This window comes from Varanus komodoensis, unplaced genomic scaffold (genome assembly GCF_004798865.1).
Source record: "Varanus komodoensis strain SLA01 unplaced genomic scaffold, ASM479886v1 scaffold38, whole genome shotgun sequence".
In the NCBI taxonomy this organism is placed as follows: Eukaryota; Metazoa; Chordata; class Lepidosauria; order Squamata; family Varanidae; genus Varanus; species Varanus komodoensis.
In genome coordinates, this window is record NW_025335909.1 from 8,692,202 (window position 1) to 8,704,649 (window position 12,448).

The 12,448-nt window shown below is 54.3% G+C and overlaps 1 protein-coding gene across 2 annotated transcripts; it reads left to right on the top strand.

The window, feature by feature from the left end:
- On the top strand, positions 1–11,799 carry DAO (D-amino acid oxidase). 2 transcript variants are annotated; one of them, XM_044440762.1, is made up of 11 exons: positions 1–734; positions 3,564–3,781; positions 4,749–4,863; positions 6,213–6,289; positions 7,003–7,068; positions 7,250–7,304; positions 8,198–8,302; positions 8,851–8,933; positions 9,469–9,586; positions 9,773–9,871; positions 11,178–11,799. In XM_044440762.1, exons 2-11 carry the CDS (start codon positions 3,588–3,590, stop codon positions 11,307–11,309), a joined length of 1,044 nt encoding a protein of 347 aa, XP_044296697.1. In that variant the 5' UTR covers positions 1–734; positions 3,564–3,587; the 3' UTR covers positions 11,310–11,799. The 2 variants fall into 2 exon arrangements, with proteins under 2 accessions (XP_044296697.1, XP_044296698.1); XM_044440763.1 differs by having other exon boundaries at positions 9,777–9,871; positions 11,178–11,308.
- Positions 11,800–12,448: the final 649 nt, after the last annotated feature.

Sequence of the window (12,448 nt, forward strand, 5' to 3'; positions counted from 1 at the left end):
CGCTGGTGGCCGAGGGCTGCATACTTGAGCGGGAAGGAGGGTCGTGGGCAGGGGAGCTGTGCCAGTGCGCACACACGTCCGCACGGCCCAAAGAGCTAGAACGAGGGAGACGGCTAAAAACCGTCTGTGCTTGCCAGCAGGCATTCCTAGAACCTATTTACTTGTGCCGTCAGTGAGGACGGCACCGCCGAGCAGCCTGGGCATAAGACGTTGTGTGCAAGATGATGGCTGGGAGAAAATGCAAGTATTCCGCACCCCAGCGCTGCTTTCTCCGCTAACACGGTTCCCGAGCGTTAGCGAGGAGACGCAGGGCTCCCCTCTGCTGTGGACAGCAGCAGCACCACTGGGTTCCCAGACTGGCACAGCAGGGCCTGCGCTGGCCGGAAACACCCACCAGCCCTTTCCAGCGAGCCTCGTGCCAGAAGCAGTGTGCCTTGTCTGGCTGCAGCAACTGCAGGCGAACTGCTCCCCTGAAGAGCTGCGTTCCCCCGGAGCGATGCCAGCTCTCCTCCCTGGGCAGAAGAGAGTGTTAAACTCCACCTCCTCGTCCTCGGCCGCCCCTCTGTGGGGGAACTCTGACCGCTTCCCCGGCTCCCAGAATACATAAGGACTTGTGAGGCCGATCTTCTTGCAGGTGAACTTCTGGACTCGTCCCACATGCCTGGCTGCTCGTGACTTGGGCCAACTGTACAGTCAGCAGCTTTTCTTGAAGCGGCACTTTGGCCAGCAAACAGGTAAGGGTTGTTTGCTTGCTTACTTTTGGTTTGCTAGAATTAAATGTGCCTGCTTGGTAGTGCCATGCATTTGCAGACAACACGGTGCTTTTTGGCTGTTTCCGAATCTTGCCTGAGCTGCTGGCTTCCTAACAGTAGGGACTGGATCACAAGGAACAACGGCCTTTGCTTTCACATCCGGATGTTTCCTGGGCTATAGTTACACGGCAAGTTGGTGAAATGTAGTTTTCAGACCCCTTTCATAGTAAAATACGCACTTTTAAGAGCTTGGCTTTAAGTCCTTGCTGTTGTCCAGGGAAACTTGTAAGCGCATGCCCAGTTTTTCCTAAAGGCTTAGGATACAAAGGAGATGTAAATGAAACTCCCAAGAAGACACCCTTAGTATTTCGCAGTCTGAAATCAGGATGCATGTCTAACCTGGTTTTACACTGGAGCCCTGACTGGACGCCCCGACACCGCGCCACCGGGCCTGGCCGACGGCTCCTGCTCTCCGCCACTCACCCCTGTGGACCACACATGGGCTGCCGCTGCATGTGAGGCGGCCCTCTGTCCAGGCTGCGCCGCAGACTTTGTGCCTGCTGGCTGTTGATTTTTGGAAAACAAGGCTGGCTGTTCTCTGAGTTAGAGCTAAACCATGGAAACTGCAACCGCCGTGCAATGACTTTATCAGTTGTTCAAAATGCAACTCGTCAGCTGCAATATGGAAAGCGACGTTTGAGGACTGCACATCACTTTGTTTTCCTTGCGGGTGAATTTAGATATGTGAGTATCAGAGACAAGGGCACATCTGTCTCCCCCTCCCTCATCGGGGCTTGGCTGGTGCAAGACAGCAGCTCGAACGTCCTATAACTCTGTTACGGGGCTCCAGCTGGTCTCCCCAGAGATCTGGTGTGCGAGCAATGAACCCTGGGACGTTGGAGCGGCTAGTGGTAAAGTCCCGTTCACACTTAACAACGTCATATGCATAAATAGGGGAAATATCATCATAGGCTTCCTGTGACCTGATTTCAAGGAACCCAAAACACAGCTCAGATGCCAAACACCTTTCCCCTGCTCCAAAGTTCCCGCGGCTTGGAGGACTGGGATACACGGGGTGTAATTTTTTTTAGCCTGAGGGGCAAATTCAACTTCAGAAAAGTTCTCAGGGGCAGCATTCCAGTGGTGGGTGTGGGGAAGTGCCCAAAGGGGCAAAGGTCCAAAGGCAAAGTCGCACCCAATGTTAGCTTAGAGCTCTTCCTGTTAGTAGCTAAGCCTTCTGAGAGTTCAACATGCAAGTATTTCGGCCTTTCCAGGTGGGGAGGGAGGACTGTGCAAAGGCTGCAGTGAGGCTTGGGCAGGGAGCTGGTGGGAGGACGGGGCGTTGCTCCAGTATGCACACATTTTTCTGTGAAATCTTAGAAGGCCTTGCCATGGACTGCTAAGCTGATGGTCTGTCCTCTCCTGCAGTGGCTTGAAATGACCAATCTGTTCAATAGTCAGATTCAGCTGCAGCAGCAAGGCTGCTTCTCTGTTTTGTTTTGTTTTAAATAAGTTTTATTTGAAATTATAATTCTAAAAAAACAATAAGAAAACTACAAACAACATCTGTCATCAAAAACATCGAGCCCGCTGTTTTAAGGCCTGCACTGTCCAACATTTCTCACCTTTGTTACTTCTGGCAAAGGATGCCTCAGCTCTCCCCGAGTTTCTTTCCATTGCTGTCTTGATCTGAAAGAACCTGCTGCAAGAATAGAACGTGTGCTCCACACCTGGCAGGGAGGGAAGGCGTTTCCCCAGCCAGAGGGGGCAGAGTTTCAGAATTGCAAAGCGGAGGGTCACGCAGAGGATGGGACCAGCACACCGGCCGAGAAACTCGCCAGCTAATTTGTGTTCGTGCGCACATGATTCTGGCCAAGCTCTGGCTACAGAATGATTGTCCCCTGCACAGGAAGCAGTCTCTGAGCTCTGCTGGCCGGTCCGTTGGATCCAGGAGATGGTCTCCGAATGTGGCCAAGAATAAACGCCTCTGGGAAGCTCCGCTTCGATCTTGCCGTGATCTCAGAGTGCACCACGGACCCAGAGCGCAAGGAAGCCGTGGTGCCAGCCGGGGAAGCGCTGGCCTGAGCACAGCTGTGAAGCAGGAGAGCCACCAAACCCAGTGTGCTGGAGGCCTGCAAGGCCTTCAAACTCGGGCCCACAGCAGCAGCCCCCAAGCCTAATTCTGGCACGAGGCCTTGTCTGCCAGTGCTGGCAGCACAGGCACATGCAGTGGGGAGAGAGTAGCGCTAGGATCCAGCCCATGCCGCTGCCCTTCAAGGCTGCCCAATTTACGGGGATCGGCGGAACTCAAGAACAGGCTTCTGGGCTGAAGCGTAAAAAGCCTCTTCTGGTATCAGGGCTTGTTAACGCAAATTGCTGGCTGGGAGCTCTCGGGCCCTGCAAGAGGAGTGCGGTACTTCAGGGGGCAAGTCCTGGGGTCACAGCCTGGTCTTCTGGGGTTCCCCGGAGGGCTAAGCCCCCTTTCCCCTGGCCTTACTCCCGCTCCTCGCCATTGCCACTGATAAGCCAAATATTGTATTCTTTTTCCTCCATTCTAAAGGGTTGACATTCCAACCTAAGGCTGAGTTATTAATAACAAGATGTATAAAAATTATGGAAGAAGTAATCAACGCATCTGGAGGGCACCAGGTTGGGGAAGTCCGGAGTAGACAACTCTGGATTGCAACAACAAATAACCTGACTCCATTTAAGCGTTTACACACAGAGATATGCACAGGGCCTGATTCTGTGTATGCTCACTGAGGAGTAACTTCTGCCGTGCCCGAGACTGTCGCCATTTTGTCCCCTCAGGAGCCGACGGCGTGAGCAGCCGCCATGCGCGTGGCCGTGATTGGGGCCGGAGTGATGGGACTGTCCACGGCCCTCTGCATCCATGACCGGTACTCCTCGGGGGACCGGCCGCTGGAGATCGAGATCTACGCCGACACATTCACACCCCACACCACCAGCGACGGGGCAGCGGGACTCTGGCAGCCGTACCTGTACGACAAGGGGAAGGTTGAAGAGACGTAAGGGCAACACCTTTGACTCCCTTGCTCGGTGAGAGCTTCTGTTCTTGTAGGCCAGCGGCAGAGCTCTTTGGGGATCCAGGTGAGCGCCACTCCCTGGGCTTCCCACAGACAAACGACAGGGGCTGGCACCACATCAGCTCTTGAAGAGCCACACTCCCTCAAGGCTCCCGGCCAGGGCACCGCCTGGAGGACCTTTCTTCTGGCTGGCACCTGCGTTGGGTGGCTAAACATCAGGAGGAACTTCCAGGTGGTAAAAGGTGGCCAGTCGTGTGTCAGTCTTCTCTGGAAGTCAGTGGGTTCCTCTTCTCTGGGAGAACTTAAGCTGAGGCTGGACGGCCGCCTCTCCGGGATGCTGCATTTCCATCCTGCGCTGCCAGTCCTGCCTCGAGGAGCAAGGTGGGCTGTGGCCTCACGTCCCCGCCTGAGCCTGTGGTGCTAGAACCTGCTTAGCCAGAGGCAAGCGTGGAGCAACAGAGGGATGGAGAAATGTACGCAGCCTAAGAGCGGGGGTCCTTCTTTTGAGCCACCACCAACTAGCTTGGGAAATACTGTACGATGATCATCTGTCCCCCGACTTACATTGTATCCAAATTTGTTGGGAGGTTCTGGGGTGTCCTGCCTTGGGAACGATGTTGGATTAGGTGACCCCCTCATACTGTTTCGACGCCCAAGGAAATGCTCAGAGAAGGCGCCTTCTAAGCAGCAGGCGCAGCAGCTTCTGTGGAAGCAGTTACAGGCTTCTGACACACCTGGGCAAGACCATCTTGCTTCGTCATCTGGAAGCATTAACTCTGAAACCGAGCCTTTAAAGCCCAAGGATGCTTTGTATTCCCCTCGCCGGACATACTTCCCAACTGCACCTCTGGGTAAATCTTCAACTTGCAGTACATTTTCTTATGCAGTCCTTGAACACAAGCAGGGGCAAAGGGTCTGATCACACATATGTATGTGTTTAACACTGCAGGCTCTGGAACAAAGAGACTCTTGATTATCTGCTCCAACACGTACATTCGCCGGAAGCCAAGGAGATGGGCTTGTTTCTGATCTCTGGATACAATCTCTTCACTCAGCCAGTTCCAGTAAGTAGCTCTTCTTTCATGACATTCTCACACCAGATGCTTAATTCTCATGGAAGGTGGAGGCTTGGAGTAAGGCATTGATAAGGGAAAGGGGAAAATTAGAGTCCCTTTTTGCTTTCAGGTGATTCTTCGATCCTTTCTAAGGTACAATGCAAGGAAAAAACCCCAACCAGCATAGGGAGAACTAATTTAAATGTATCAAGGAAATAGCATTCCAATACAGGATTCTATTATATTTTATTTAATGACCTCCTCCAAAAGTGGCACCATCTGCAGAGGATAGGATAATTACTTTAATAGTGATGACTTTTTGAACAAAAGCAGTACATGTAAAAATAATGTAGGTGTTTTAGTGCTCGTCTATCCCAAGCTGAGGCTGAGCCAGCAAGGCGATGCAGCTGCTAAAGAAGCGAATGCAGCCTGAGGCTGCACCAGCAGAAGCACAGCAGCCAGATCACACCCTGAAGCCGTGCTGCTCTGCCCTGGCCGATCAGGCCCCTTGTGGGGAACAGCGTCCTGTTCTGGCTACCACGTTTTTTAGAGAAGATGCCAGCAAATGTGAGTGTATCCTGAAGAGGGATCTGAAAACCAACTTTCACAAGAAACAGTTGGAAGAGCTGGGTATGCTTAGCCTGGTAGAGGAACGAACAGGAAATATCATCATGTTTTCAAGTATCGGGTACAAAATGTGGAGTGGACGCACTCTCTGTGCCCACTCCAGGGGATGGAACCAGACTTGGTGGGTAAAAAGGGTCGAGTAGGAGGAATGTCGAAAGGGGCGTCACACGGAGGGGGGCAGAGGAAGAGGAAGGCAGAGGAAGGCAGGACGTGCTCCAACCGAGCCAAGCGCAGGGAACCCAGGCTCCATTTGGATGCCAGGAAGCACTTCCTGACAGTCGGGACCCTGAGGGTGAGGAATGGGCTTCCAGGGGAGGTGGTTGAGGCCCCATCGGTGCGGGTGTTCAAGGATAGGCTGGACGTCCACATGGTGGGCATGTCGTGAGCGGAGCCGGCTGGAGCTGGGGGTCAGACTAGATGGCCCGGGAGACCCCTTCCAACTCGCTCTGTTTCTATGTCAGTAGCTGCTCCAAAGTGGCACAGAAGAGGATGGGGGAGGGGGCTGCTGGAAGTATTTGAGAGAGGCCGGATGGCCAAGACAGAAGGCCTCTGGGATTGTGCCCAGCCAGAAACACCTGGGCATTGCTTTGATTAAGTGAACTATTTTCACAAAGTCCGGGGGGGTGGGGCGGGAACACTGCACAGCCAAGACTGAGACCAGATCCTCTTGAGCTTGTGGACTTTTTCTCAGTTGCTTAGTAAGTAGACTTGGAATGCTTTCTGTTCCTTAGGAGCCATCATGGAAGGACATGGTCTTAGGGTTTAGGCACCTGTCGGAGAAAGAACTGCAGCTATTTCCAGGCTACAGGTACTGGTCCCCTTCCCTTCGAATTTGGGTGGCAAGGCAGCTCCTGGGGCCAAAGCTCAGGCCATCTGCTAGGTGTGCCAGGAGCCCCTCTTGCGCAGGAGTGGGAGGGGCCATGCCGGCCATGGGGTGGGAGCACCTGTCTGGCCCACAGGGAGGACGCCAGGTGGGGAAAGGATAGCCAGTCTGCGGGTGCTCTTCGCGAGCTGCTTCTCATGCGCCGGCTCTTCCCTGTCCACACTAATTTGTGGGCTCCTTAGATGACACTGTGACCATCCAGTTTCACTCCTGTATTTAAAGAGCGCGTTTGGAGAGTTCCCAAATGTGATATTTAATTGTGGCAGTGAAAGAAGCCACTTTTGTCATTCGCCTACTTGTTGCTATTCCGCTGTGCTGCAGTGCCCGGCATCTAGAGGTTATGTGGCAAAAATTGGAAAAGGAGGCGCTTTTTTAGCACTGCTCAGATCTCAGTTCTGTGATGAAACTGAAAGTGGGCATAATGGATTAGCAGCTGATTAATCGCTTTATGTAGTGGACTCAGAATGATGCTGCGCTTGACTGCATGAAACAGCCAGTGCGGTTAAGGAGGCAGAGTAGTCTCTGGGAATGGCATGGTTTGAATTCAGATCCCACCCAGTCTGTGTGCAGGACGAGATGGTTTTTCAGGTCAAAGCTCATGTGCGTTTCCCCCTTCTCTCCCCCCACCCCACGTGCAGCTATGGCTGGTTCAACACAGCAGTGATGCTGGAGGGGAAAAGCTATTTGCCTTGGCTGACAAACAGGTAAAAGGGACCCGTCCGCTGATCTCCGAATGAGGTTAGCTTCCCCTTCAGGTAGAGGCGTGTGCTTCTGTTGTTCAGTGAGCCCCCTCCCCGAGAATTTGTGAAATCGCAGCATTCAGCATGGACAGCTCCTCTGAGATCGGGTAACCTGTTCTCATTGCAAACTCAATTGTTCTTCAAGGCTGAAGCTACGGGGAGTCAAGTTCTTTCATCGAAAGATCGAGTCCTTCCAGGAGGTTAGCTGGGAATTCTAGCATTTGTATGGGGGCGAGGGGGCATTGATCAAGACGAAGCAGAGGCATCCCCACTGCTCTCTGCAGCTGCGGGGGCCAGGGGGAGACAGAGACGGGGGTGGGGAGAGATGATAAGGGGGAACTGGGTAAGGGAAAGGGAAGGGGGGCTTATAAGTACCCAGGACAGAAGTGCGGAAGAGCAAAAGCACCACTTGTGGGTTGGCCTCGAGAGTGTTGAACTGAGTAGTGGGGGGGGGGGGAACTAGAGAACATTCGCAAAGATCAGATCTCATCAAGTGCCGCCAAGCCTCTGGGGGTTCTCCTGCTCACATGTTGTCCTTTCATCCTTAAAAGGATTAGAACATCTTTCAGCCCAAGGACTGAATTCAGTTTCAGAGATGCTCTTGGGGGCTGCATTCCATTGTGGGCAGGGCCAAAAACCCAGCGCCTAGGAAACCCTGGGGTTCCTGGCTGGGCCCCGGCAGGCCGAATTTACTGAGGATCAGCAGCCCTGGACTAGAGGATTAAGCGAGAAGAAACGGGAAGTCATGGGGAAGGCTGGCCATTGCAGTTTTTTTGTTGGGATCATCCACCTTCAGAGAGGGAAGGCCTTACCAGCCACCTCGAGGGCTGTTTTAGCAGAAATCCTCCATTAAATTATCTTCAAATAAATGAGAAGGAAGGAAACGGCTGGAAAGGAGCCATTCCGGAGCTCTGACAGCTTTGGCAGAAGCTTCCCCACACTGGCGCCTCTGAGCTGTGTTGGAGTGTCACTGCTAGACTGGGACTTCCGGGATTCACCTGCTTGAGGAGGGCTGCTCTAGGCAGGAGGGATGCGTCTGGGATGGACTTACGTGCCATGCCAACGGGAAGGCCCCAAACGTGTCTCTTGTTAGCTGGTGGCTCAAGGTGTGGATGTCATCGTCAACTGCACCGGGATCCGTGCAGGGGAGCTGCAGCCTGACCCTGAGCTGCTCCCCGGCCGGGGACAGATCATCAAGGTGAGGCGGGTTCCGGGACGCCGGCGTGGCTCGCACGGGTCGGTGGTGGGAGGCAAGCCTCTGCCTGCATTACCTGGGCCAGGGGCGCTGGGCTGGGGGGCCAGCCAGCCGGTGAGGCTGCGCAGGCCAAGGAAGCAGAGCGCTGTCGGCTGCAAGGTGGGACTCCGCTGGGTCTTTGGGACACCTCAGGTGGGCCGAGCGGGATGCTGCCCTCGGCCGGACCATCTGCAGTGGAGGTGCTGCAGCGCAGCGGAGGCCCAGCCGGCACCTGCCTCGCTTCAGCTTGCAAAATGCCGCAGTGCGGCCCCCCCAGAGCCTCACGCTCAGCTCTTAGGCAGGGAGTGGCGTCCTGAGCCTCTGGTTCAAGCCCACCCCAGCCCCTCACAGGGAGCAGCGTGGCTGGGCAGCGGGGGGAGAGGCCTGGTCTGCGTCAAGCCTCAGAACTGGCCCTCGCGCGGGGGAGGAGCACCGAGGCGGAAGCAGGTGCCCGGAGGCACCTTTGCCCACCGGAACAAGCACCCACCGGCCTGCTTGTTTTGGTTCCCCAGGTCGATGCTCCCTGGGTGAAGCATTTCGTCATCACTCACAATATTGCGGCTGGAATCTATAAGACACCTTACATCATACCTGGGTAAGGAACGTGAAACTAACGGTGGCAGAAATCTGTCAGGTGGACCCAAAAAGCCATTTATTTTTTCCCCCATGTTCAAGTGTCCATTTCACGGCCCACTGACTGCTGTGAGCCACACTCCTGAGCAGCCAGCGGGACACACGCCGTGTATTGAAGGGGGCTTGAAACCGGCTTTCGGGGGAAGTGCCCCTCCAAGAGGGGGTGGTTCTCGCAGGCCCCCCCATTCTCCTCGTTTTCCCTGGTGCTTGGGAGAGTGTGGTGTGCGCATGAATGCAAAGGCGTGTCCCTGGCTGAGCGTATGACTTGGGCTCTGCGTGGGGGGGGGGGTGAGTGAGGAAGATCGCAGAGGAGGGTGGCCCCATCTAATGCCGGCATGTCCCCCTTGAGGGTGGCAGGCTGGCCCTTGACTGGGAGAACGCTTCCCCCCCGCCCTCAAGCATGAAGCGCGGCAGAGGACCCAGCGTCCAGCCAGCCTGGGGATGCGCACAAGCCGCCACTCCGTCCGGGGCAACTTTCCTTCCGTTCTGTGCTGCAGGAGCACTGCCGTGACTTTGGGGGGCATATTTCAGCTGGGCAACTGGAGCGAAGAGAACAGCCCCCAGGACCATGAGCAGATCTGGCGCGGTTGCTGCCACTTGCTGCCGAGTCTCCAGGTACCACAGCCACGCAGTGCCTCCGGGAAGCAGCTGGTGCGGCTCTGAGTGGGGACCGGACCCCCCCTCTCCCCACTCCCGGAGGAGAACTGCTATCGCAGTTCCCGGTTCCCGTGCCTTCCCACGGAAGCCAGGCTGCCAGCTGAGAATAACCGCGAAGCACTGACTGGATGTTGTTGCTTCCAGAAAGCCAAGATCATTGGCGAGTGGACTGGTTTCCGTCCAGTACGACCCCAAGTTCGGCTCGAACGCGAGACTGTTCGCCATGGATCATTACAAGCGGAGGTAGGCGAGAGCCCTGGGATGCGTTCCGTAGTGTCGCGTGCGTGGGTGACTTGCGCTTCTGCGCCCCCAAATCTCCCCTCCTCCTCTACTGGGATTGTTCTCTGCGTTGACGTTCTCCAGGTCTCATCAGGAGAACTCTCTCACCTGAGTGCCCACGAAATCCCATGCTCAGACTTGTCCTCCTTTTTCCCTGGGTCTCACCGATCCACTTTTCCCCTTGACTGGGTTTGATTCCATCTGAAACTTGATCATGCGAAGCTTCTGGCTGCAACGCAGATGGGGCACCGGGGCCTGGAGCTGACTCTGTGCTTCCTCACAGCAAAGGGTTCCCTACTCATGTCTGAATCACTGCTCAGTTTCTTCCCTTATGAACAACGAGCACTGAATTGATAGAAATCTCAGAGATTATTAAAAGCTCTGACAGCAGAGAGAGTGCCTGAAAAAAATGTAATGATTGCAGCCGAGAAAGCATCCTCTTCACAGTTGGAGATAATTCAAAGTCAGGATTTTGGGAAGGAAACCCGCCGATAAAGTGAGAGCTGCGGAATGGCACTAGGGAATATGGAACAAAAACTGAGGAGCCATTGTGAACCATATTATTCCTGTTATCAGCCCAGCTGGTTTATTTTTCTCCGTCCATCTATCCATCCTGCCATCTGTCCATCTATGTAAAGCATATTTATCCTTCTCTTCAGCCGAAAATGGGGCCTGGAGTGACACGTGATCAGTAATTTGGACGAGACAGTCCCTGCCTGCAGGAGCACAACCTGAAGGCAGGACACCGGAGGAGAAAGGGACGGGGGGAGGGAAGAGGAGAAAGAGCAGTGGGCTTTGGTGGTGGGATGGCCCTGCTGCCCTTCCATCTCAGTGGGGTGGGGAGGACAGTCCGACTGGGGCAGCCCCTGTTCCCCTTGCCAGCCCCTGTCTCCCCGTGTTACTGCCAGCTGAATGGGAAGGTGGGCTTTGCTTACTGTCCCAAATTGTTGCGGTGTAGCTGTGTGGTTGGGCCAGAACCGCCAAAAGCAGCAGCATACAACTTAAAGCTCCCAGGGCCACAGTTTAACAAGAAACGGGGAAGGCCTGTAGCCCTCTTCCTGCCCTTCATGGTCGCAGTCCTGCTCAGGCCTCCCCAGGGCAGCCAAAAGCTTATTTGACATCACACTCCATTTGGCCTTCGGTCTCCTCTTGAACGATGCTGGGCAAGGCATGCTGGCACCTTGCACACAGGGTACTTGTTCCCGAAATAGCACATGAGCCCTGGTGGGCAAGGACCCTGACGGAGCTCTGTCTTCCCCTTCTCTTCCAGGTGATTCACAACTACGGCCATGGTGGCTTTGGACTCACCATCCACTGGGGTTGTGCAATGGAGGCGACCAGATTATTTGGGAAGGTCCTAGAAGGCCAGAAGTTGGTCAAACCACCCCGTGCCAAACTCTGAGCCAGTGGCAGCAGTTCAGGATTGCCCTTCCTGGAGTTTTCCTTCTTCCTGCTGCACTGCATCCATCACAGCTCCCCGAGTGTCCTGCTTCCCCTTTGCCACCATCTCTTTTAGTTTTTGTGTCGTGTCTTTTTAGATTGTAAGCCCGAGGGCAAGAACTTCCTTGTGTTTATTTACCTGTAAGCTGCTCTGGGGATCTTTCCAACTGAAGAGCAAAGTAGAAATGCTTTAAATGCTGAGAGCTAGGGTAATATAGCAGTTCGAGTACTGGGATTCAGGAGATCTGGGTTCTAGTCCCCACTCAGCCGTGAAGCTCACTAGATAACGTCCGGTCAGTCCAAGGCTCTTGCGACTAACCTACCTCACAGAATTCTTGTGAGGATAAAATAGAGAGGAGGAGGACTTGGGTTCCTTGGAAGAGAAAAAGGTGGTGCGTACATGCAATGTGACAAACCCAACGAGTAAATAAACAAACTCAGAGTGGATCAAATGTCGCAGACTTTGGAGGCTTTCCTTTAAGAGCATTCAGGGATCCAGAGTTCTTTAGTCTTGACTGGGGAACAACAGAGTAGCTTACCAACCCAATGCGTGTCCCTCTTCTTCCTACTGCCCTCCGTCCAAACATCAGCCTCTGAACAGTGTTCCTCAGGAGCAGGAAGGGCTTATTCGACTGACCCTCAAGGCAGGGCTCAGTGCTTTTCATCACTGCCTTGTTAGCTCAGCTTTCCTGCACTCTCACCCGTCCATGGCAGCCTGTTTTACTCTTCAGTCCACGCTGTCGCGCTTTGGGTGGACACTGTGAGTTGTTGTTGAAATGTGAGTTGTGTTGTCTGAACCCAGCTGTGCTAACAAGCCATGGCTAGTCAACCATGAAAAACCAGTGAAAAGGACCCATGGTCTGTGGCTGGGTTGTGAGCTGTGGGTTGTTCAGCGTGGCTATCATCCTGGCTGGGTTCAGACAACATGATAAACCAGGTTTCAACAATATCTCGTGGTTTGACAAGAATCCACCCTCTACCCCTGAACCCAGGGGGCCTGCTGAGGTTTCCCATGTCACTATATAGGGACACAAAAAGAAGAGTAACCACCTGCAGTGCGAAAGGAAGGGGATAAACCAGGAGCTCAGAGGGAGAAGAAAG